This window comes from Neopelma chrysocephalum, unplaced genomic scaffold (genome assembly GCF_003984885.1).
Source record: "Neopelma chrysocephalum unplaced genomic scaffold, ASM398488v2 Primary Assembly neopelma1_68, whole genome shotgun sequence".
NCBI classification, from domain to species: Eukaryota; Metazoa; Chordata; class Aves; order Passeriformes; family Pipridae; genus Neopelma; species Neopelma chrysocephalum.
The window spans coordinates 6732475-6758420 of record NW_020897727.1 but is presented as its reverse complement, the minus strand read 5'-3'; the positions used below and the strand labels follow the sequence as shown (position 1 = coordinate 6758420).

General features: G+C 48.2%; 1 protein-coding gene across 1 annotated transcript; it reads right to left on the bottom strand.

The window, feature by feature from the left end:
* Nucleotides 1-1847: 1847 nt before the first annotated feature.
* KLHDC4 (kelch domain containing 4) lies at nt 1848-25946 on the bottom strand. The gene is made up of 12 exons (XM_027685101.1): nt 25741-25946; nt 24570-24661; nt 23668-23746; nt 22716-22814; nt 20079-20215; nt 13295-13387; nt 12725-12884; nt 6905-6986; nt 4841-5049; nt 3296-3704; nt 2678-2794; nt 1848-2418 (listed from the first exon to the last, which is right to left on the bottom strand). The coding sequence occupies exons 1-12, from the start codon at nt 25837-25839 to the stop codon at nt 2243-2245; spliced, it is 1752 nt and encodes a 583-aa protein (XP_027540902.1). The 5' UTR covers nt 25840-25946; the 3' UTR covers nt 1848-2242.

Genomic DNA, 25946 nt, shown 5'->3' with positions numbered 1-25946 from the left:
CTAATTGCACATCCTGACAGGCTTTGCCAAGTTAAGGGAGGGGGGGAAAGCAGGAATTTTTGGAAGCTGTCAGAGGGTGAGGTTGGCTCCAAGGGTTTGTGCCAAGGTGGAACTGAGCAGAGGCAGGATGGGATTTCCTGCCTGTGCTGCAGCTTTGGGGCCTGTGGGTGAGGTGTGTGCACAGAACAGGGGCCCTGCACAATCCGGACACTGTGGCAGGGTTTCCTGGTTTAGGGAAACACATCAACTCCTTGCACAGCCCCTACATGAACTGCATCAGCTGTAGGATCATAGAACCACAGGGGGGTTTGGGTTGGAAGGGACCTTAAAGATCATTGAGTTCTAATCCCCTGCCATGGGCAGGGACACCTTTCACTATCCCACATTGCTCCAAGCCCTATCCAGCCTGGCCTTGGACACTTCCAGGAATGGGGCAGCCACAGCTGCTCTGGGATGTTTAGTGCTGGTTGGATCCACCCACCTGGTGGTATTGCTGGAGCAAGGGAGTGGAAGTTTTGCCAATACAAACCAGACCACGAATGAACCTGGACTGCAGGAGGAAGGATGAGATCAAGGCAAACAAGGAATTTGCCAGCAGATGCCTCTAGTTCCCCTCTACCAGAGAAGGGTGAGGGAGAATCTTTCCCTGTACAAAGTGAACCTTCATCCTTGGCACTGCTGCAATCCAGCTTCAGCTCCAGGGAAAAAATCCTGTCAGTGTGTATCCCTGAATTTGCAAAGGGAAGAAATGGTGAAGTAAATCTGGCAAGAAGTGTGTTCTCCCCTGGACTGGGGTCCTGTGCACAGTTGCTGTGATTTTAAAGCTACTATTTTTCAAACAAAAGTAAATTAGTAAAAAAAATAATTCAAACAAAATCTGCACGTGCAACTCAGTGGCAGATTCCCCAAAACTCTGCACACAGAGACATGGACTCATCACACACAAAGGATCAAGTGCCCACGAGACCAAGGTGAACTCACCCAGTGACCCCAGGGTGACTGAGCACGACAGATTCTCTCCCAGGTTATCAATAAAGGGTTTGCTTTGTTTTCCCTTTTCCCAGGTCATCAAGAAAGGGTTTGTTTTCAACTCTCACCTGTTAGTTTGTGGGGAAGGTCCCTCCCTATCAAACACGTTTTTCCCTTGACAATTCCACCCCCCTGGCAGCCTGCTCTGTTTAATCCTCCTTCCGTTCTAATTATCCTGGCAGATCCCAGCCCTGCTCTCCTGGGATTTGGCTCCCTGATGATGTCCCTGCCAGTGCAATACCCCTGGCACCTGGATTTCCCTGCACAAGGACAGCCAGTCCTGGTGGCACCTCAAGTCATCCCTTGTTTGATGCAGCACACACTTGGATCCCATCTGTTGTCCCTATGGACACAGCACTGCTCTGCTGGGAAGGGAGTGATGCCTTGAGGAGAGAGAGGGGCTGAGTGGGGAAAAGCAGTTCCTGGAGTGTCAGCCCATTCCCTCCTGTCCTCAACACTCCACCAGGTGTCCAGGTAGGACATTTCACTGGTCATAAAAGAGTTCCCTTACAGGACAACTGGGCCAACATGTGAGAAACTGAACTGGGAGATTCCCCAAGGAAAGGCAAAACCTGGGGCAGAGGACAGGAAAAAGGAAGAGGATTCTGTTCATGCGTCAGGGGTTACAGTGGCCTCCATAAAGAGGAGGTAGGAAAGGATTCCCAGGTTTCTCCAGGCAGGGCAGACACACCTCAGGGCTACTGGTGCACCTTACAGCCAGCACCTGTGTATCTCACAGCAGGAACAGTGACCCCTCTTCCACACCAGGAGAAAAACAAGTAGAAAAGCTGGGACTGCATGAAATGAGAAAACCAAGATGATGTAGCCAAGTGAGTTTATTGTAGAAACCCTTGGAGACACTTTCTGGCCCCAGTCAGGGTGGGAAATTTGGGACCAGTGAACCATTGCGATGTGCAGCTTGTCCTGACAGACTCAAAACAACTTTTGAATGTAAAGAAGTCAGTACTGTATAGCTCAGCCTCAGCAGGACAAGTGCTTGGACAGCAATCCTGTTCCTTAAGACCCTCCCACAACCTTCCCAGGAATAACAGCATATCCAGAGCACTAAGCAAGGAGGCTACTCAGCCCAGAGGCCCTCAGAGGAGGGAAAAGCTGGAGTGCCAGGATGCCTTCTGGACATCAGGCCAGGTTTAGCAGGGCTGACCACTGCTCCCAGCACGTTTGTTCACTCCTGGAACAGCCTCGGCACCGTCTAGACCGAATCCTCATGGAATGTCTTTGCCATGGCACGAGCCACCTTGACCACCTTCTTCTCCTTGGCCTCGGGGCCCATGTGGCTGCGGGCCACTTTGATCCAGTACTGCTCTGTCCTGGCCAGGTATTCCTCAGGATTCTCACCAAGCTCCACCGCTGGGTGCTGCTCCTCTCCTGGTGCAATGGGAGGAAGAAACAAGGAGAGGTCACAGCCAGGCCAAGAACACTCTTCAGCTCATGTGTCCAAATTTAACACCTTCAAAATCTATCAGTAACCAATAAAACTTCTCTTCTGTCCCAAGAGCAATATACTATGAAAGCTTTGCTTTTGCTGGAAAACTCACCTGGATGCCAGTGAGACTTTCCAGGCTGGCAGCAGAATCAGGTATTTTACTTTAGATTAGTATGGAGAAGGCATTAATTTGATCATTACCTTCATCATCTTCACTCTCCTCTTCAGAGCTCTCCTCTTCCTCTTCTCCTCCCTCTGCACCTTCCACATCATCATCCTCTTCATCCGACTCTGACTCCTCCAGCCACTCTTGGGCTTCTTGGATGAGAAGGGAAACAGAAGAGAGGTACAAAGAGATAATTAAGGTACAAAGAGATTACGTTAGAGATAATTAATACAAAGAAATAACCCTAGAGATAATTAAGGTATGAAGAGATAGCCCCAGGTAATGCCCATGTGCTTTGAAGGACCCAACACTCTCACTGCCCTGAGAAGGTGAGGACAGGCAAAAGCATCCCTGCCCTCTGCCAAGTGGACAAGCCTGGCACATCAGGACTTCCCAGGACAGCACATGCCACCAGTGAACAAAGATACTGTTTACAGGTCTTGATTTCCAAAGCAGACAGATCAGTGACAGCAAAGCTCTGGACCAGACAGGTTTCTGGTAAGACACTGCATTATCACACACTCCCAAGCTTTTTCCTGCCTAGGACAAACCACTACTCAAAGGCTCATCCCTCCCCGTGAGGAAGCTCCATAGTTGTTTTTATCCCTGGTGTGGTGTTGTTACACTCAAGGCAAAGGGATAGATGAGCTTACTTGGATCCATCTCCACCAGCACCTTCCACTCCTCCATCTTGTGCAGGTCGATGCTGTGCAGGTCACTGAGGGTGAACTGACGGTCGCCCACCTCGAACATCCCCCCGTACACGTAGAGGACCCCGTGTTTCACTGCCACCATGGCATTGGAACGTGGGCACGGCTCCACTTGCTGGCCCAGGGCTCCACCTTCCTCCTCTTCCTCCTCCTCAGATTCAGACCTTTCCTTCTCTTCTGCAGGTCCAGAGATCACCTGCTTGATGGTCATGACAGTCCCATCTTCTGCCACCACCTCTTTGACGATCTCCAGGGGGCCCTGGGGAGGTCTCTGCTCCACCTCCTCATCTCCAGCAGCCTCTGACTCGGCTTGTTTGCCTCGTCTCCGCTTCCTCTTCTCTGATTTTGGTCCCTGTGAACAGAAACAAAAGACTGTGTGTGAACTGTGTGCACCTAACAGCACTTTAACACAAGTAGCACAGATGCTGCTGGGAGGGAGAGGGAGAACTGTCATCTTTCATTACAGTTCTGAGTCTCAAATGATAGGTGCAACTTCAGCATGAACTTCTAACAGCCTAAAACAAGGAGCAGTGGAAATCCTGGAGAATCCATGGTATGGAATTGCTTCCTAACAGCTCTTCTGCTCTCAGGTGCCACAAACACACACAGAGGCCACTGCTCTGTGACAGGAGCAAGAGAGAGTAACCCACGATTTCCTGAAATCACAACAATTGCTGGGTGCTAAATTACAGTGCATTACCAGGCAGCACTCCAGGTCTTGGGAGTACTGCATGAAAGGGCTGGAAAAGAGGCAGTTTTGGAAGGCAGCAGCAAACATCTGAGTGGATGTTTGCCTGTTATGTGATTGACTTCTCCATTTTGAGAACAAAGCCAGAAACAGGCAGGGGGAAGAAGAAGTTCAAGCAGGTCGTTTGCACCTCACTTGCCCCCTGAGAGTGGTTCAAACACAATCAAAGAGCTGAATTGGAGCTGAGGGCCCCAGTTCTGAAGTCCTTATGAGCCAAGGTTAATATTTCATCTCTTCTGGTAGCTCAACACTGGGGAAAAGAGGGAGGGTTTTTGATCCCAACAAGATCTTTACACAGTAGCTTTTACTGGACTATCTCAGACTTACATGTCTGACCTGGAAACATCCTTCAGTAAAACACCATAAATATGTTTTCAAGCTGCTAGGTTTCATTTTGCATTATGCAACAATGGGGCAGAAGCAGCCTGAATCCTGGAGGAAGGGAATTGCCTCCTGAGGCACTCTTACACCTGGAGTTACTAGAAAGGCTTCCTCTAAAGGGAGAAAGCTCGTTGCTCCACCCCTGGAAATGTCCAAGGCCAGGTTGGACAGGGCTTGGAGCAACCTGGGCTAGTGGAAGGTGTCCCTGCCCATGGCAGGGGGTGGAACTGTGGGGCTTTAGGGTCCCTTCCAACCCAAAGCAGTCCATAACACAGTGTGTTTCCATGCAAGCTCTAGGAGGCCCAAAGAACATTTCAGCTGATAAAGACAATGAACCGAATAGATGTGAATATACAGACCTTGAGCTGTGCAGGGAACCAGCGGTTTTTCCCCATGTCATAGAAATAGATATCATTGAAGAAGTCCCCCTCAAGGCTCTCCTCCTCCTCCTCATCCTGCACCCCCCCAAAAAGGAGGGAGCGGTTACCGGGACCAACAGCCACGGAGAATCCAGACCTGGGAGGGGGTTTCACTCCGGAGGGGTTGAGCCGACTCCATGTCCACTTCTCTGGAAATGGAGAAAAGCAAATATGAGCATCAGCAAAGGAGGATCCTGACTGATTTGTGTATTCCAAGGCCCTTCAGTATTCTAGAAAATAATTCAATGTCCCGTTTTGGACATTCTCAGAACTATCTTCAGAGTGTTTTGGGGCAAGGAGCCTCTTGGAAGGTGGTTACACCTTTGGAGTTCAGACAAGGCCTGATTATATGCAGCCTTCAATCACCCAGGAAAATTCCCTACATTATCTCATGGAGCCCAGTCACCTCCCATCAGTTCTGTCCACCTTATCTACCCAACTTGCACCACTGCCTGAACCCCAAAAATAAGCACAGTTCATCCTAAGGAGCCCCAACCACACTTTAAAAAAGGGCTCAGCAGCAGGAGAAGGCTTGTGCTCTATCCCTCTGCTTTTGCTCTAATCCTTTCTACTCTGACTTAAAGAAAATCCCTAAAATGCAGGCTGGGAGAAGCACATGCACTGCCCAAGCCCTGTGCTTCCAAAGAAACCTCAATTTCAACAAGATACAACTATAAATAGGACATAATGCAAAGAGGGCCTGGAATTCAGACAGTGTTTATGACCAACCCTCCTCCCCAAATCCCACTTCCAGACACTCAGGATTGAAGAAATCAATCACAATTTTAACATTTTAGACATTTAGCTCGAAGAAAATTGTCCCATTCCCTCAGTCAAGGACAAAATACTCTCTGCACTAAGGAAAATGATGGAATTCCTATTTCTGGGTACATTCCAAGAGAAAGCAACCAATGACCCACTCTGAAGCAGTCTGTTCCTGAAGGATTGTACCCCATGGAAGGGACCCATTGGAAGAGTGTGAATGATCTCTCCCTGCCCTCATCACAACCCACAAGCCTTTTGTTGGTTCTCTCCCTCTTGTCCAGTTGAGGAGGGGAGGCATAGAGCAGCTTTGGAAGGTACCTGGAGTCCAGCCAGGGACAATCCACCTCAGGAAAATTCTGAAATTCCAAATATTTTCTGTTGTGAAACAGAAAAGGAGTGATCAAAATGTCCCAGAAGCAGGAATTTTGAAATGTTGTTTTAATTCCCTCCCACATACAAACCAAAAAAAATTCCTAAAATATCTTTTCTTGTAGTTTTTCCTGAGGCTGCCGGTGCAGGCCAGAGCTTCTCACTTATGCAAGGAGTCTGGAGACCCTCCACTCCATCTCAGAGTATTCCAGGAGGTGTCAACAGAGAGGATGCTGTGAGCTAGAAGTGATTGTCTGACAAAAAGAATATCCCAACCTTCCTCCAGAGCTCTGCCAGGTTCTCACCCTCCTCCAACTCCCAGTGTTTCACTGCGTTGGAGTAAAACGTTACACAGCTCTGAAACCAAGTCACCTGGAGCTGAGAACCACGACTCCTTCCAGCCTCTGGCTCCCCTGGAAGCTTTGCTCAGCAAAGCAGACACAGCCTCATCCTTCCAGGCTGTAAAATAGACTGTGACAAGGGGACAGAACCACTGCTGCAGCAACAGGCACCTACTTCCCATTTCCTTTCACAATTCTGCATGTGTGATGGTCCATCTTCCTTCTCCAGCACACAAGGAGAACGTAATTCCTCCTACATGCTCCTGAAACTGCTGTTCCCTTCACCTTTCCCTTCATTTTAAGCTACAGTCAGAGCACAAATTCACTGAGCTACTCCTGGGAAGAAAAAGCATCTAAATCAACTCATCTGCTGTGTTTACCCCCAGAGCAAACACCAGGGCAGAGCTTTCCACTGAGAGGGAAATTTTGTTCAGGGCCTGGGGTTTTTTGGTGTGTTATTCAAAGGAAGGGAGAGGATTTGCATTGCCAGTCCTGCAGCATCACTTCCAGCACAGCCCACAGTGCTTACCTTCCTCCTTGCCCACTCCTTCAGCCTTCAGCAGGAACATATCCGTGTGCAGGGTGCCCTTGTCAACATCCTTCTTAATTCTCTGCAGGGAAGGCAAACACAGGGATGCTCAGGGAAAAATCATAGGAGGTCCAACTGAAAATGCAAACACTGGGACTGGGCAAGGAGAAGCCACTCAGGAGGCCACGGTGTGGCTCTGGACTATCACAACCACTGGGTTCAAACCAGGAACTTCCTGTGATGAGCCACAACTTCTGCCTGTGACAGCCAGGAAGGGCTCTCCAGGCTGCAGCACAGACCTGGGACTTGTGGCTGTATGAAGACTAAGGGATGTAGTTTAGGGGCAGGAATTTTGGCACCCAGATAGGAACAATAAATTGCCCCAAGGGATTAAAACCAACTATTTTACAAAGGAAGGAAGGAAGGAAGGATGAGCAGCACAAAGGAAACAGGACACCCAAGGTCCTGCCTTTTACTCTGCCACAGACAGGATCAGAGGCTCTCAAGGAGAGCTTCTCCAGCTGTAAAGGGAGAAGAATCCTACTCCCCAAAGAGGCACACGACAACTTTCCATGGAGCTTGCAAGGCCCTCTGGGATTCTGCCCCTGGATGTTGAGCAGAAGTTTGGAACACCTGTGCTGTCTCATCTGCAAGGCCCAAATTTAGTCCAGAGCTGTGACCAACACACAGACTGTCAGTTCCTGTCACCCCCCCACCCCAGCTCAGGACAGGCAGAGGTGACAGCTCTGCACCACAGCCTTGCCTGCAGCTCACACCTTTGGCCTCTGGAGTCCCACAGAGCCCTGAGCAATAGGTTTTCTTCTCCTAAGCACAAACAGAAACCCCACTCCCAGCCCTACTGAAGGCAGGATCAAAACTCAGCTGAGGCAAATAAGTGCATCCCTTTAAATGGGATTTTCCTCCCTCCTCTCTGTAAGCCCTGTGTCCCAGTGCTCAGAGCCACACGCAGCACTGAAGGCAGCTCTGCCACACCACTGCAGGAGCTCTTTCAATAATGCCATTATCCACCTATCCTTCATGCACAGCTCCTACTTCCTTGTAATTCCCTTCCTCCTGGGGCGATAGCATTGCTGTGTTGCTGCTTCCAGGATCCAGCAGTGGATCCCAGGGTCCAGTCCTCAGGAAGATGAGCAGCAGGGTGCACCTGAGAACACAACAGCACAGCACTGGCTGCTCTTGCTCCACACCTGTGCCTTTGCACCTGACAGGTTTTGTTACTGCAGAGTCTGCTGTGGTGTTGCTGCACAGCCTGGTATCCAATTCTTGGGAATTTCTTCAGGAAAAGAAAGGAAAGTGTGTTGGAGGCACTGCACGACGACGCTGTGATGTGGATGATGCTGAGGAGCCTCAGGGAAGGCTGATGGTGAAGTGATGGAGGAACAGGAGAAATCTGCTCACAGAGCAGCAAGAAGGAAGCTGCAGTTCATTTAAGGAGCAGGGTCTGCCTGAAGGGCTGACTTGGGAAATCTCTCAGTTTGGGGCTGGGCTACATGTCCTGTTGCTCTGCACACACCCCTAATGAGTGAAGTGATAGACACACACACTCTTCAGGACAGAATATACATCCTGGAGAGATCCCATTCTGTGCAACCACTTCCACAAAGTCAACAATTCTGCTGTTCCACCTGCTGTCCTTGAGCAACAGGACATCAGGCCCACAGAGACAGGAAACCTGTATGGAACAAGCACCAAGGACAGGCTTATTTTCTGAATAAGGGGTTAAACAGTGATGGAAAACTCCAACAGCAACTGCCTGTGGAAAACAAAGCATTTTTTGCACAGGTGAGTGGTTCTGAGGCATGGCTGGAAGAGCTCCGGAGCTGGAGACATGGTTGGAGGGGCTGGGAGCGTGAACAGACCCTTGAGAGAGCTGCCAGGGCAGGAAGGGACAGAAACACCCTCTAGAAAAGGTGCTGATTTATGGAATATACCCTTCACAGCCTGGCAGAGCAGGTATTGTGGCACTTTGAGTTCAGAGGGCTGTGAGTCACTGTGCTGAGCAAGTGCCACGCTCTGGCCAAGTCACACTTCTGTGTCTGTCACACGGGCCAGGAGCAGCAGAAGTCACTGCAGGCTGTGGACAGCTCAAATACAGCAGCTTTTTAGTCTGTCCCTCACTTTAAACACCCGTACAAGGCTCACCTGAGATAAGAGCTGTCAGGACTGGATGGGCAGAGCTTTCACACCTGGCAGAGTGTCTGCCAAGGATAATAGGAATGGGGGTTCTGTCCTCCCCAATCCCAGGCTGGCTGCAGTTTGTCCTGAAATGCTGGACAGAGCCCACATTCCCAGGTGCAGGGCACACACAGGTCAAGCGTGAGAAGCACAGTGGGATGAGCACTGTCTGCACAAAAGGAAGGGGAATAAACACTGGGAGAGCAGTTGCTTCACTATCATACAAGCTGTGTGGAATAACTGCATTATTTTTCTCCTGAACACCACAGAGCTCCCTGTAGTAAACACGCTGCGTATGCAACATGACAAAGCTCCCCGGGCTCAGAAAACCCCAATGAGGTGGAGTGGGAGTTAGTTATTTGTTGTCAAAGAGATGCCTGTTTTCCTCAGCTCACACTGGCTCTAAGCAGACGCTTCACCAGCTGCTGGAGAGATCAACCCCCTCACAACACCCAGGACACCCCCCTGCCCCGAGCAAATCCTGTCAGTCACAAGAGGCTCCTGTTCCCCCACTGTCCTTCCTGCCTTGAAGTTCCAGATGTTTGCTTTCCAGCACAAAACTGGCTTGGATATCCACAGCCTACTGCTTGCACATACAGGTGCAGTTGGAAGTTACAAGAGCTTTACAGGTATTAGCTAAAAAAATTCAGCTAAAAAGACAGCAAGGAAACCGAGACACAGAGAGCTCGAGAAGTGGAATCAGGATTCTCCATGTATAACATGCTAAAGATGTCTGATATAAGATCAACAGTGGTAAAATACATCCAATTAGCAGAAATCTTTAGCAGGCAGAGCTACAGAGGGAGCCAGTCCCACCAGACCTTGCAATTCAGGCAAACACTTCAGCCCTGCCACAAGCAATCTACCAGCGGAACCCACTTCAGCTTTGCAATGACTGCCATGAAAAAAAAAACCACCCCAAAACAACAACAAAAAAATCCCAACAAGCTGATCATCTTTGGCATCCCAAAGCCTTACACACCCATGGCTTGGAGGCTGCACCTGCAAGGTGGAGCAGCATCAGCTCCAGCCCTTCGGTGCCAGTCAGGCTCACTGTGCTCTCGTTGCCTAGCAATGGAGAGGGCTCGGTGCTTCACACAGCCAAAAATGCAGCTTGCTGCAGCAAACCCCAGCCCCAGCACGAGAAATGGGAGAGGACATCTTTCAGATCAGCAGGAGAGCAAGGCTGAGCTCCTTGTGGGATCCTGAGGTCTGTTTTAGGCAGAGCCGACAACACCCACAGCATCCCCTTCTGTAGGAGATCATAGAAATTGTCTTATCATCTCTAGGCTGAAGATGAAACAGATGAACCATTGGGTTAAGAATCCTGCATTTTAAAATATAAGGCACCAACATCTCAAGTTAGTCACACTCAGGGTTGTGAAGCTCCTTTTTCACCCTGATTTGTCACCACTTGGTCAGCAAAATCCAGTGGCAGGCCCAGCAAAGGCATGTCTGGGGACCAAGGTCCTGGTCCTGGAGTGCCTTAAACCAGTCACTTCATCTTTTCTGCCTCTCTTTCCCCAGCCATGAAAGAGACTTTCTTATTCAGGTCACATGAGGGGAATTCAGCAACATGGCCTGGACTGACAGACATTACTGAAAACAGACTCTCCACATTCAGTTCTCCAAGTCCAGAAAATCAAAGCAGGGACCAAATCTCTGTTTGTGCCTTCCCAGCTCCTCGCCTGTCACAGGACACAGCCCTGGCACATCACAACCCTCCTCCAGCAATGGGACACTCACATTATGTCCATATTAAAATCAGGATTTTCCCTCCTCTTCCCTTCAAATCAATCCCCACCACATAAAAGCCTGGAACAGCTTCTGGCCTCAGGAGGCCTCCACATAAATCTGCCCCTGGTTTACAGCACATGAGCAACTTAGTCCTGCCTCTTATTAGAATTCATGTATGACTTGGTGAATGGTGCTTTGCTTGGACACTTGCCTGACTGCACATACAAAAATGTCTTCATATGCCTCAAAATGTCTTCACAGCACTCCTGAATGGAGTATCTGCCTCTGTAGCTGGAGACAAGGAACAGGTCTTCTCCTGTACCTGCCCAACTCCAATTAAATATTGTTTCCTCCACGTCTACCTCAGATTTCTCCCAAGAGTTCCCCAGGCAGGCACACAAGCCAAACACACTTTCTCCACTATAAAGCAAACCCAGACACTCAGCTCCACAATATAAGCAAAGATACAATAAGAATTAAACAGCCACACATTAATGAAATCGTGTCTCTCCTAGAGGGGCTATATCCTGCTGAATTTAATTTTCAAGAGCATGCTAAAGGTATTTTGTCTTTGCAGCTCCAGAAAGCTGTAGGGAAAATTCTGTCCAGTACTTTGGCCAGTTTGTGCTACAAAAGCAGAGTCTGTCACGAATGGCCCATCAGAGAGAAGCACACTGACCTCTCTAAATTACAAAGGAAGCAGATTCCTAACACGAGTGGCTGTTTTAATCTAAAAGCTGTTCTCCAAGCTGCAGAGGAACTTCCCCCAGCTCTTATCCTTGCCCAGTGCCCTGCAAAAGGCTGAGGGCAGCTTTGCATCCCCCATCCCTTCTATTTCATTTGTATAAGCCCAAACCAACCCAGAGCAGTGGGACAGAGCCCACCTTCGTGAAGTGGAACAGAACAACTGCAAACACACCTCAACTTTTATATTTCCATGGGGCTCAGTGAGCACTTGAAATCCAGCTGTCAGTAGCCAGGAGATCCACATCCAGCAGAGCATGCAGGCTCACACTTCCTTCCCACCCTCAAGAGTGAGGGAACAGGGCAGAGAATGGAACAGGACAAAGCCCTTTCAGGTAGAAAATTCCTCTGTGTTGTTACTGCCGTTTAATCAAATGCACATCTGATGAGACAGAGCCCAAAGCACAGGCCCTGAGGAAGCACAAACGCTTCTAAATATACAGACAGACTGAGTCCCTTCTCTCCCCTTTCCCTGCTTTCCTCCTTTGTTCATTTATTCCCACCAGAAGAACAAGGCGTCCTCCTCCCCCAGCAACGCGCTGCTGGAAGCGCTGCCGTTCCACGGAGACGGGAGCAGCAGGATCCGGGGCTTCTGTCTGCACTTGCAACATGAAAAGCTTTTGCAGGAGCCTTTTGCTCAATGAAATATTTACTTCCTGTTGCCCAGCATGGAGACAGGGATCCTTGGTCAATGAGGGGATGTGGCTGAAGGGCTATCCGGTGTAAATTACCGTGATTAACAGGGCGAGGAGCAGAGCAGAGGGAGCCTGGTGCTCATCAAAAGTCTTCTCTGGCTTACTAAGTTTGCAAACCTGTGCTGCTCCCTCACCTCTCACTGATGGAAGAAAGCACAAGCCTCCTGGCAACTGCTGCTTTTAACCTGCCAGTGCTGGAACACAAATGAGTACTACCTGAGAATGTTTTAAGTTGGCAGCAACCACCACTGTTGCTTATTCTCACCTCTGTTATATCAACTCCTCACGATGGATTAGAACAGCAGGGAAAATACAAAACTAATTTTTGACCAAGATTAGCCCCTCAATCAGCACAGAGCTGCATGAAGGCACAATGAGAAGACAAGGTGCCTCTTTTGGTTCTCAGGCTGTGGATGAACACTCTGACTTACCCCAAAGTCTCCCCTACCTGTTTGGAGTAGCCTCCATAGATGATTACGCTGCCCTCAGGACTGGCAGTCATTTGACACCCGGATCTTGGAGCAGGCCCAATCCCTGCTGGAGCCAGCTTGCTCCAGGTGAAGGAGTCCAGGTTGAAGGCATACACATCATTGTAGTAGATGTAATCCCTGGGGAGAGCAAAGGGCACAGCACAGCTTTTTGTAATGGTCACCACTTAGGACAGGCCTCCTAACAGTCCCCATGACACCAGAGCTCATGTAACATGTAACATATAACATGGACGAGCCTACTGGAGAAGATATTTCTAGAAGACAAGGCTCTGACAAGATTTACAGGCTAAAAGGGTTGTATTGAGCTTTAGCTACAAGGATGGGGAGCTACTGCAGTGATCAGCAGTGGTACAACGATTTCTCATGAAGACTTCAAATTAACAACACTTGTCTTTCTAACATGAAGTCCACTCAGTAACACTCCTGCTGAGAATAATCCTTCCTTTAACACCCAGATTTCTGTTGCTAGTGAAATGCTGTTGCCTGTTTCACAGAGAATTCAAAGCCCAGCCATCCCAGTGACCCACCTGGCGCTCTCATGGAAACCCCCAAAGATGATCAGCTGCCTTTTGCATGCAACCATTCTATGTCCACTTCGCCCAGAGGGGCCTCCTGATGCCCTGAAACACAAAGAAAATTCCACTTATCAGCAAAATTCCCTTTCCTGTTAGTGAATCAGTCCATTTTTATTGAAGTAACTAGCAGCTGAGCTGGCTGAGTTCAGCTTCTCCTGGAATGGGAAACCATGGGGAACTTCACTGCCTTAGTATCTGTCTGTTTTTCTCCAGAACAGTGTGTGTGCTCTTCCAGGAACTCTCGGGATTTGCAACATAGGCAATTTTATTCCTAGATAAGCCAGCTAGTCCCTAACAGTACCTGAAGTCTTGAAGTCTCTTCTGTTATGAGTCAGGAGCTAATTTTTCAGGAGAGTTTAATGAATAGCAGTCAACTTGCACAATTGCAAGAAAGACACTCCAAACAAGAGATGTTTTCTCCAAGCACCAAGAGCCAGAGACTGGCTCTGACATCCACTTTCCTTCAGTATCTCAGGCAATCATGTACCCATAACATCTTTACTCATCCACCTGCACTTAAGATGTAACACCAAACTAGTGAAAAGACTTTATAAATCAGATTTCCTCAAGAACAAAGGCACAGCAGCAAAACAAGTCATTGTTATCATCTTATCCTACTGAAGGAGAGTAAGGTTAGATGGGATATTGGGAAGGAATCCTTCCCCCTGAGGGTGGTGAGGCCCTGGCACAGGTTGCCCAGAGAAGCTGTGGCTGCCCCGTCCCTGGAAGTGTCCAAGGCCAGGTTGGACGGGGCTTGGAGCAACCTGGGCTAGTGGAAGGTGTCCCTGCCCCTGGCAGGGGATGGAACTGGATGAGCTTTAAGGTCCCTTCCAACCCAAACCATTCCACGACTGTATGATTCATTCTATGATCCCACACACTAAAAAGCAGCCACACATCACTGTTCTGCTCTTCCAAGCTGTCCTGACCTTTCAGTTAAATGTGCTGCTTCCATTTCCAGAAACAAGCAATATCCCCCCATCTGTCACATCCAAAGGCTCCCGGGAAGCTGGGCAGCTGGACACGTCATTCCTGAGGGGAACAAGGATGCACCTTCCTTCATGTTCACCCACAGCCTGAGCATCTTCCCAGAGAGAGTAAAAACTACTTCAGGAACTTGCAAAACAAAGGCAACTTTGGGCCAAACTGCAGGGAAAACAGGGTTTTGCTGTGTCTGTTCTCTGCCCCTATGGATTAATCCATCCCATTTTCACTCCCTGAGGAGTCTCCCAAGCGCACACAGTTGGCACCACTGAACCCAGCAAGACTCCCCAAACAGGCAGCATTAACGTGTGTTAAGTGATTGCACAATCAGGGCCTAAATAAAGAAGTTGAAAAAAGCTGCAAAACCTAAAGCCACAACCCTCCTGCCACACTTGAAGTGGCAGCAGGGAGCTGGGAATTGTGGTGATGGATTTCTGGGGAGAGAGAAAATGAGGGCCCTTATTCACCACCGAAAATGACAACCTCACACCAGTCATAATGAGAAACTCCAAGCAGAACAGCAGCATTTGGGGAAGACTGAATTAATATTGATTGCTTGGAGTCTTTATTCTAACAGAGAGTCGGGTTTTCCAGGCATTTACTGAGTTTTGAAGTATCCCCCTGCAGAACAGCACCTCCAGAATTAATTTCATCAAGATCTGAAATCATTATTTTCTCTTTCTGTAACAAAGCTCCTACATTATTATTCCGAAGGATGGCACCTTTTAAACAATTCTTCTGTTTTTTTTAAGGAGAGAAGGAATTAAAAACCAACATGAACAATAAAATCTTGTTCTCAGAAGAGTATCTTGTGCCGTATTTCTCAGACAGGTTTCCTCCAAGTTAAAAATCAATTCTGAACAATGAAAGGTTTGTTCATTGATGTGTGTGTTTTAATAAACAAGTTGCCAAAAAAGTACAATTAGCTCAAAGTCACAGACAAATGGCACAGTCAGGCAGGACCTCATTGCAACTCCAGGACCTTCCTGCAAACTCCAAGATTTGTTTCCCAATTGCAAACTGTCCCCTTTTACCTGTATCATTGCTCATGGTCCAAAACAAGCATTTTGGAAATGGTTTCCCAGGCTTTATGATTAATGCTCTACTTCATGGGGTTGACACTGGAAAGCAGACGTGTGGGAGGGAGCTGTAAATTCTCCAGATTTTTTTTAAAAATAGATTAAAAGTCTGGATAAGGACTGGTTCTACACATGGAGAGCACGAGTCTGATCAGACCTGCTCCATAAAGAATTTGCTTTTGCTTGTGGAGTTAATCTGGGATTTATAGTAACCTACCAAAAACTGAATTCAGCCTCCGGATTCCAGAATTCCATGTCCCAGTGGCTACAGAACTGCACGAGTTACCTTTCCATTCATTCCTTCATCCAGAGGATGCTCAGGTGAAATCTTGGAAATGTTCAATACTGATAAAAGGGATGTTGCAGAGAACATCCCATCAAAGGGGCACTCCAGGACAAAGCACTTTTACCCTCCAGTCCTCAAGGAAGCTGCAGCTCAGGATTTGTGTTCAGGGTTCACACTTGTGAATGCACATGGGCTGGGGTCAGTGTGTACACTGTGTTTGCACACTCAGGTGGGAAGGACAGAAGGGAACACACAAGTGTCACAAGGCACAAAATCCTCAATTCAAATCCCCCGGGAAGTCAACCAACTGCACATCCTGATCTACCAAAGAACAAGCTCACAAGGCTTCTGGGTTGACGATCTACTTGACTTACACCAAAATACCCTTTTCTACCTGATGTGGCAGGGCCTGATCTTTCTGGTGAGAGCAGGAGAGCAGGAAGAGGCATCAATCAGCTACAAACTCGTGCTGAAAGTCCTCCTGCTCTGCAGTGACTGCTCCAGTTCTCTCTGCAAACACCGTTAAACATACGCCAGTGAAACGCTACCCCGGGATATTTATAGCACCACATCTCACCAAACTGCTACAGGAAGGATCATTAACATTCCTGAATTAAAGGGAAGGGAGCTGCACGGGCTCAGAATCAAGACAAAGAATTCCAGAGGAGGGATCTGCCAGTTCCCAAGCCCAGTGATGCTCCCTGTCTCCTCTTCTCTGGGCCACGCAGAGCTGAGTGAGGATGTTCTCTCTAGGAAGGAATGAGGCAATTAGGTTAAAATATTGCTGCTCTAAGGCAGAGTAACAAACAGTTCATGGACTGAGGAAACCTCCTGCATCACACACAAGATAAGGTGGCTCCACTAAGTCAAAGTCAGTTGCTGGCACAGCTTCTAACGGGCTGGGATTTGTTGTGTTTGGATCATCTCCGTGCATGCAAAATGCAAGGAAACACAGCTCCATCTTGCTAAATATAGCAACTTTTAACTCTGTCAAGCAGCCTGACACCACTCTGCTCTGTGCTAGGAGAAAATGGAGCTCCACTTTGCCAGCAGACACAGCACAGGGATGTTATTCACAGTTATTCAAGGTTTTCTCTTCAGAAGGGTTTTACAGTCAAGCCTCTCCCAGCACCAAGATGGTCCGTGGCATGAACTGTAGGCCAGGAAGGAGAACATAACTCTCTGAAATCCAAACTGTGGGGCTGGAATAACTAGATTTCCTAGAACTGCAAGTTTAGATCCCAGCGGGGTCATCTTGGCTATTCAATCCAACAAACCAACATATCAAACCCACCTGAACCAGGGCACACGTGACCCCTCCCAGGAGAACAGGAACGGAAACTTTGTCTCTCTTGTGCAGACATTTCTTAATGAATAATTAATTGTTACTCCATTATTTGCACTAAAATGACATCTTCCAAACCAACTGAGTTTACTCAATACAAGCCTGTACCCCAAATGTCTATCACCTGGCATTTATTCGGGTAACACTGTTACCACACTGGATACATGGAATTATTGCATGGCCTGCTGTGAAGGCTTGCTGTACCAGGGATGGTTCCCTACCATGATCCAACAAACCTATACAAGCTGCCCCTTCCATTTATGTTCCCAAATGTGTTCACTCTCTCAATATCACCATCCCCCAAGCTGACCCTCACTGTCACCACTCATCCCAGGTTAATGGCAATCCAAAATAAGCAAGTGCTTGACTTCAGACACACACGAGAAACCTCTCTGGAAACACAACAGCAGGAAGAAAAGCAAAATGTTGAAGGCAGTGAAATGCAGCAGGTGTTATGATCATAGTTTTAAAGGAAATAAAGAAAAAAGTCTCTTGTACAACGCAAAGTCATGTCTGCCCTTTCCCCTTCTCCTTTCCAAGCAGACTGTAATCAAGATGCCATATGGAAAAGCAAAGAGGCAGCAGAGAGTTGATTTTCACGCTCAGCCAGGTTAGGATTAAAACAAAGCCATCCCCTCCCAGGCTCCTCCACCAGCTGCCTCATTAATGCAGCTCCTGGAGCTCTGCCCGAGGATGGGGAGATGTGCCTTGCTTGATTCCAACCCTGGGACCAGGGTACGGGCGTTCCCAAAATTCCAGCAAGGCTGAGAAACAGACGTCCACCCAAACACGTCAGGAAGCTCAAATGGAGCAGATCCTGCACAAGGCAGGGAGAGAGAGAAGATCATCTCCCCAGGGCACTTCCACCCATGTAATTTATGATGCTCACTTAGAAAATGTCCATCTTTTATCTACTAGGAAACAATGAGGCATCAATGTCTGCAAATGCCTCCTCCCACTGTGGTGTGGCGGCCAAGGGGACATGTGACAGTACCTGGGATGAAGGGCAGCTCTGGGTGGCTCAAAGAGTGTGGTACCTCCAACTTGCTCCAAGGTGGGAATGGGAGCTCACTTTGCCCACCTGGCTCTCTCCTCATCAGCTGGAACAGCCCAGCACAACAAAATCTCTCAGTTTTAGTCCACCTGGGGCCTGGGAATGCTGAGGGCATCCTGCAGCTCCCAGGACATGTAGACTTCATCCTCCGCTCCAGGGCTGTGCTCCGGCAGGGTGAGTTACACTTGAGGCTGCTCTTCCAGGTGGGATAAGGTGCAGGATGAGCAGAGCCTCATACTCACCTCATTTCCTCCTCCCAGGCATGTGAGATCCTGCAGCCTTAGTTTGGGAGTGGAAAACCCTAAATCAGCTCTACATGAGAGGAAAACCTCTACCATCAGTGGTGGAGCCAACAAAGCCTCACCTGGATTCTCCAATGGCTCACAAACCCCAGTCAATCTCCAGCCCTCGCTCTCCTTGCAGCTGGATGTCACCACTGCCCTCCAGTGAGGATCTTCCAATCAAGGGTTTGGTTGAAAAGTCAACCCTTTCTCCCAGCATGGATGGAGAGCATCACTTCCTCCTCCTGGTCACATGGGACTGGCAGGGATGTAACACACTGGAGTTCATCCCCTTTGTTTGGCTGAAGTTGAGCAGGGATCAGCAGTTATTTTGGGGGAGCTGGGAGGGACAGTGACAGTAATTACATCAGATTCTGCCTTCCAACAACAGGCAGCTCAGCCTGTACAGTGACAGGTCTTTTTAATCCTTGCACTTCTTCAAGAGCCTTCCATAATTTTGGAGGGTTTCTCTTACCCCCGCTTCTCCAAGACCAGAGCAAACTTGGCTTCCTGCAACAGGGAAAATCCCAGGTGCTTTCAGAACCACACTGGGGCACTGGTGAATCAAACAGTTTTCCCTCAGCCTCCCAGAGCTACTCAAAAAGACAACCCCTGGATTTCTGCAGCGCATGGGATCCTGTGCTGTGAACCATTCTCCAACACCTGCCTGTTTTGGACTCCCTGGGGTGTTTGCTCTCTATACCCCCCTGCACCTTCCACACCAGAGTCCCTCCAGTGCTACATCAACAATAGTAAAATTAAAACTCCCAATTGTTCCTTGTCAGGCAGGATCAATGCTCCCATTTTGCAGGGAGAGGGAAAAAGGTAAGACAGGCACCGTGACTCACTGTGTGGCCTCGGGCAGTGCCAAGGCAGAGCCAGGGTATCCATCTCTGCACAGCTCATCCCAAACCACCTTCAATTACTGTGCAAGAGGAGACACAGACAACAGCACACTCTGTAAATGGGGTGAAAAGTGACAACCTGGGCAGATTTGGGGTTTCCCACCTGAAGGAAGGACATGGAGCTCCTAAATAGGAGCTCAACAGGTCAAACAGCAGATGAACAAGTGATCAAAACCTGCTGCTTTCCCCAGCGCATCTCAAGTATCAGCTGCACAGATAAAACTGTGCTCTGACTGATCCCACAGTCAAGACAATCCCCAAGTCCAGGAGGAAGTCAATGCCCAAGTCAGAATGAAAGCCATATGTCCTGCCTCAGTTCCCTGGATGGTACACCAGAACTCCTCTTCTCTCACGCACACATAAACATGAACAGGAAAAGTGAGAAGCCAAAGGTTGAGGAAACATTAGCAGGGGACTTCAGGCCAGTTCCAGAAGGTATTTACACCTTCACTCCTGTCAGAAACTACTTTTGGCACCTCTTCATTTCTGACAGGTCTGAATTAATGGCTTGTTCATCCCAAGGAATCTCGAGGCAGCAAAGGCCAGTTATCAGGAGCAAAGTTGGCTCTGTGGAGAGACACAAACTGTTTTCTCAAGGCATGTTAAAACTGGGAGATCCTTGCACTGGTTTTGTACAGCCCAGGAAGATGAAGCAACAAGAACTGTTTTGAAGTTGGACATTACACCCACCAAGGTTGGGAGGACAATATCAAAGACTGAACACCAGGCTGGAAGGGACCTCAAAGATCATCTGGTCCAACCTTTCATGGTAAAAGTCTAGACAAGAGGGCCCAGCACTTACTTGATCTGCTCCCAGGTCTTGGTAGCCAAGTGCAGGACCCAGAGATCCTTGTAGTGATAGAACTGCTCCCCGTTGGGAGATGCAAACTCCCCTCCAAAAATCCACAGCTGCCCCCCAGCTGTGGGCACCACGGCCGCCTGCCAGGAGAAAGAAAAGCTGGATCAGACAAGGCTTCAGGAACCAGACCCAGGAGAACTTTATCAGTTTTCGATCAGCTGCCTTGTTGGACAACAGCAGCTTACTGGGGCTGAAGGAAGGAGAATTTAAAACCTAAGTTACTCATTGTTTAGCACACCTTCCCTACAGGAAAGGAAAGCTGGCCAAGGAGCTGGGCTCTTCCCACCTCCTGGCATCACTTCTCCAAGTTCAAAGTTTCCTAGGAAGCATCTTGGGATTAGTTTAACAATTGTTCAAATCACTGTTCAAAAACAAACAAAAAACCAACCAACCAAAAAAACTCAAAGCACAGGAGGAAACGTGCAGCATTTGGACAAGAGGAGACTGTTACTGCTTTGACTGGGGCAGTACAGAGAGGAGAGTATCAAAGAGAGGGGGTTTTGTATTTTTTTGCACAGAGCAGCACCAAAACACCTTTGGGATGCAAACTGCCAGTTAAAAGCAGGAAGGAGAGCAAGACTCTACTTCATTAAAATTATCTGTTAAAGACTAAAGAAGAAGGAAGGAATCCCAAAAAAGAAATTAGGTGGCTGTGCAGACTTCTTCCTTGAGTGGGAACTCTGTGTTTATTTACACTATAAACATCTTCCCTATGTGTTTTTTCCAGGATCAACAGTGGGATAATCTTTCTATTCACTAGGCCTTCATTCCCTCTCTCTCCCAGCAAACAAGATTTTTAGCATCACACATGGCCATCCCCTGACATAAACCAGCCTATACATGCAACGATAAAACACCGGAGAAAATCCAGTGTGTGCTTTCAGGCAGGATTTGTGAGAACATGAAGTTACCTAAACAAAAGGGACAAATGCCTGATTTTCATGGCTATCAGGTGCTTAAAGCTTAAGGGGAAGGTACATCCAACAGCCTGCTCATACCTGTGTGTGACCTTTTCAAGAGCTGACTTGGAATTCATCACACAACCAAACCTTTTCCTTGAACAAGTGACAACACCCATCCATAGCTCTTCTCACCTCAGCTCTGTTCATAAAAGCCCCGACTGATTTGGGTTGGGAGGGAACTTGAAGTTCATCTTATTCTAACCTCCCTGCCATGGGCAGGGACACCTTCCACTACACCAGGTTGCTCCAAGCCCTGTCCAATCTGGCCTTGGACGCTTCCAGGGATGGGGCACCCACAGCTTCTCTGGACAACCTGTGCCAGAGCCTCACCACCCTCAGAGGGAAGAATTTTTTCCTAAATTTCTTCCTGTTGAACAGCTGTAATGAAGCCACTGTAACCTAGAGGACTGTGTGTCAGAGACCAGAGATGACAAATAAAACATGTACACGACACCCCCAGCCAGACTTCTGTTCACCTCTGAGCTAATGCAGAATGTGCATTAAAAATAAAGCCACAAGGAAGACAACAAACCAGTCAGCTAATGAGGCTGAACTGTCTCCTGTGCAACTATAATTAATTATGAGACAGAAAACACTGCTGAAGCAGGACTGCTCAGATGGTTTCTCATTTTATTGTTGCTGTAATCCAGCTGCAGATCCTGATCTGCTCTGTTTGGATTCAGCTGCTCGACAGCCACCTGCTGGCTACTGGAATTCTGCATCTGAAATCAAGTTCTATCTTAACACAAAGTAACCCAAAAATCAAGCCAGAATCTTTCAATTCAAGAAAGGACACACAGCTCAGAGCAAACTGGCACTTGGGAGCAGCATAACAAGGGTACATGAACCTAACTGGGGTGTTGGATCTTACCAGGGAGCTCTAAAGAGCTTTGGCCATGGGGAGGAAAAGGACATTCACATCCTGTACAGCAGCTTTTGGATGGGACCAGTCACCCAGGCACTTGCTGGATAATCTAAGATAATCTATCAGCTGGGGAGGGCCAAAGACCTGCAAAAAATACAAGTCTTTGGTCCAGTTTCTAATGTGTAGGTGTTCACATAACGTAAACATCTTCATCATCACAACCATCACAATTCAGTGACCTGAATATCCAGAGGTGGAAAAGAGCCCAAATTCTACCTGCCAGCAGGAGTGGCAGTGTCTGTAACGCTCATGGAAGTTGGCCTGTGAGCTTTAAGGAAATAATCATTCATGGCATCTCTGCCATTCATTCATGGCATTTTGGTCAAATTCTAACTCATAAATTCAGTTCCCCCCTGGGATTATGGAGGCTGGTCCCTGTGTAATGCACCAGAGTTCATCTTCAAAACAAGAATTTCTCCCCCGAGTCCTGTTTGAGTCTTGCCAAATCAACAGATAGAACCCCAAACCTTCACTCCACACTGAATGTGATCAGAGAGCACAAGCACTTTGGACAAGCTTGTACAGGCCCCCTCAGCAGAGCAGATGAAGTGACACCACTGGCAGCCCATTACAAGGAGAATGAAGGGATGTAAGAAACCCCCAGGAGGAAAAAAAATCAAAAACCTATTCCCAATCACCTTTAGCACAGCTTTAGAACAATCCCAACTGCTGCTCTGGCACCCAGAGCTTTACCTGGTGAGCACATCGCCGTGGTGGTGGGTTGGGGATCTCCAGTTTGGACCAGCTGTTCTTCCTGATGTTGTAAATGTACAGGTCGTTGTACAGGAACGTCTGTGGGAGAGGGAGAGAAAACACCACCTCAGCTCAGCCCTGCACGGGGTTATCTGCGAGTTTGGGGTGAAAACTGCAAAGCACATTGAGCAGGGAAGGAGGATCACCACCTCCTCCACCAGATTGGGAATCGGCAACTGTTCCAGAGTAACACACTGGACTGGAATGTTCTTTCCCAAACCCTTGGTGACAGCTTGAGATATGAGGACTTCAGAAGCTGGAGATTAACAGAGATATTCAGGTTAAAGTTGTTGAACTCCAGGGCCAGGAACAGCTTCAGGTAGTGAAGGAAGTAGAATTAGTTTAGCACATCACACTGGGTGATCCTGAGGCAGCCAAATGTCACTGTCAGGCTGGAGTTTTCTGGACCAGTTTGTCTCCAGGAGCAAAATAAACACTTGCAACTTGCAGAAATTCAGGAACAAGAGTGGCCACGTGCAAATATTTGCAACTGCTCCCACCTCCAAGGCAGGCACTGCCTTGCCAGCAGCAAAGGTGCAGAAGTATCTTGTTTTGAGAAGTGGAAGAGGAGAGATTCTTCAACAGTTATCACAAATGAGGGGCAGATATGGCTACAATTAAGTCTGAAGAAATTATGAAGCCCTGAAATATTGATGCTGAGACAATCACTCTGACTCCTTAATGGGTTCCAGCGTGTCTCCTTCCTGCCAACAGCCCAGGCATGAGACAGAGCCACGGCAGAATTAAAAGGCTATTTTGCTCTCATTCAGGGACAAATCCATATTTTATGACTCCTGCCTCAAATTTCCCTTCAAATGAGACTCGTGCAAATTACAGTAAAAGGCAGGGAGGGGGTAGAATAAAGAAGGAAAAAAATCGAAGTATACATTACTTTTTGGCCATTGAAATATTCACCTCCAAAAAGGATCAACTCATCTCTCTCGGGGTGAGCAGAGAGGGAACCGTTCAGCCTGCAAAAAAAACAGGGATGGACAAAACACATGAGTAAGTTCTGTAAAGCTCTGAACCTTGGACCCTTCAACTCTGCTGCCACCAGCACCTCTGCCCCCCAGTCACAAAGGTCTCTCCGTCATCTGCCAAATTACTTGGCTGTGATGTTCACCCCAGGGCTAAAAACTTCTCCAAAGAAATTAACTTCTTAAAAACTTGCAGCAAGATGAATTGGCCACTGTCTGAAATCTTCTCCTATTTTAGGAGCACACGTTACAGTGTCATTTAACTCACCCTTTGACGTGAGCTCCTGAATTTTAATGCTGGTGTGTCAAGAACAAAAATGAGTTTTATGAGGGCACAGAACTGGGGGCAGAACTGGGCTGTCTCCTCTCAAGTTTTCTGTGTCATTATTCTGCAGTTGCCACTGCCATTGCTCTCCTGCACACCCCAAGTCTATGAACCTCCACTGATAAAGTGTCTTTTATCTCATCTTTTTGCCCCTGAAGTGCCTTCCAAAACTTCTCTTCACTTTTCTTTTTCCTCAAAGCCCTGTAATATAACCCTGCTTTGCCTCCTTTGTGCTGATGAGACGGTTAAAAAGTGAATTTTAAGGCCGAAAAAAGTGCTTTTGGTCCCTTATTTAACCAGAGATTCAATAAACCAGGTATTTTATAACTCCAGATATCAGACATTTTATAACTCTAGATATCAGATATTTTACAACTCCAGATATCAGCTATGCCTTCCATTCCTGGGAAATAACTTTACATAAATAAATTCCATTACAAGCACCATCAGCTGCTCTATAAGTGACAGCCAAAGCCTCATGCAATCTCTTACCTTGGTGAGGGGGGTGGGCAGCATGATTCAATTACTTGGGTCTTTTTAGCATCTAAACTCTGGAATTCTGCTATCAGGGCTTCAAGATCCTCCTGGAAATAAAAAGACAGACATGAGTTGCTTGACGTGCACAGAGGCATCTGCACCCCACAGGAAACCATCACTCACATTCATGATTTCCCTTTTTTTAAAAAAAAATGATTGCCCAAATTAACTGGAAACTCTTTTATATCCAGAGAAACCTCATATATCTTTATTCCCTTTCAGCTTCACCTAACTGAAAATAAAATCTGCCTCCCAAACTGTAGATACACCGAGTCCAAGGACAGAAGCAGGACTGCAGCAAGGGAGAGGTTCTGATCCATGGTCTCTCCTACAACCCCACTGCTCATCACCTCCCTTCAGTTCACCTTTTGGAAGGTGTGGTCCAAGCAGAGATTTCCGAAATCTGGGAATTTTGCCTCTCCAGCGTGGAATCAGCTCTCCCTGCAGTCGGTACACACCTACAGTGGCACTTTCCATGTCTTTAAACTTTGCATTATGCTGGTAAGAACCTGCTCTGACCAGGGCAAAGTTGGTGTTTTGAGGCTTAAATACAAGCCCCGACTCTAGGAGTGAGTGAAACAAAAATTTTAATTTGATTTTAACACCAGGAGAAAACGATGGAGTGGATGGAAAGGAAGAAGGACACCTAAAGTGCATTTTCTTCTCCTCCCGCTGTCACATACAAGGGATTTAAACAAGTTACAGCCGCTTAGAATTAGAGAATCACAGAATGGTTTGGGTTGGAAGGGACCTTAGAGATCACCCAGTTCCAACCCCTGCCACGGGCAGGCGCACCTTCCACTGGGCCAGGACGCTCCAACCCTGTCCAACCTGGCCTTGGACACTTCCACAGACGGGGCATTCCTGGAAGTTCAAGCTCAAAGGAGCCTTTGGACAACGCTCTCAGGCACGTGGTGGGAGCCCTGGGGTGTCCTGTGCAGGGCCAGGAGTCGGACTCGATGATCCCGATGGGTCCCTTCCAGCTCATATATGCTACGATCCACAGTTTCCCTGGACAGCCTAGGTTCCCTTTGGATTCTCTCCTTTGCTTCCAGCCTGCTCTCGCGACCTCCCCGTCCCCCTACAGCGGCCCCAGCACCGGGGGGCACCGGCGTCCCGCCCTCACCTCCTCCTTCTTGGCCCGGCGGGACACCTTCTTCTCCATCTTCGCCGCCGTCTTCTCGGCGCCCTTCCCCTTCTTGTCGCGCTTCCCCTTCTTCCCCATGGCGGCGGGGCCGGGATAGCCCCGGGATGGGCCCGGGATAACCCGGGATGGCCCCGGAATGGTCTCTCACAGCCCCGCGCCTGGCGCTCCGGGAGGGGGAGACAGCG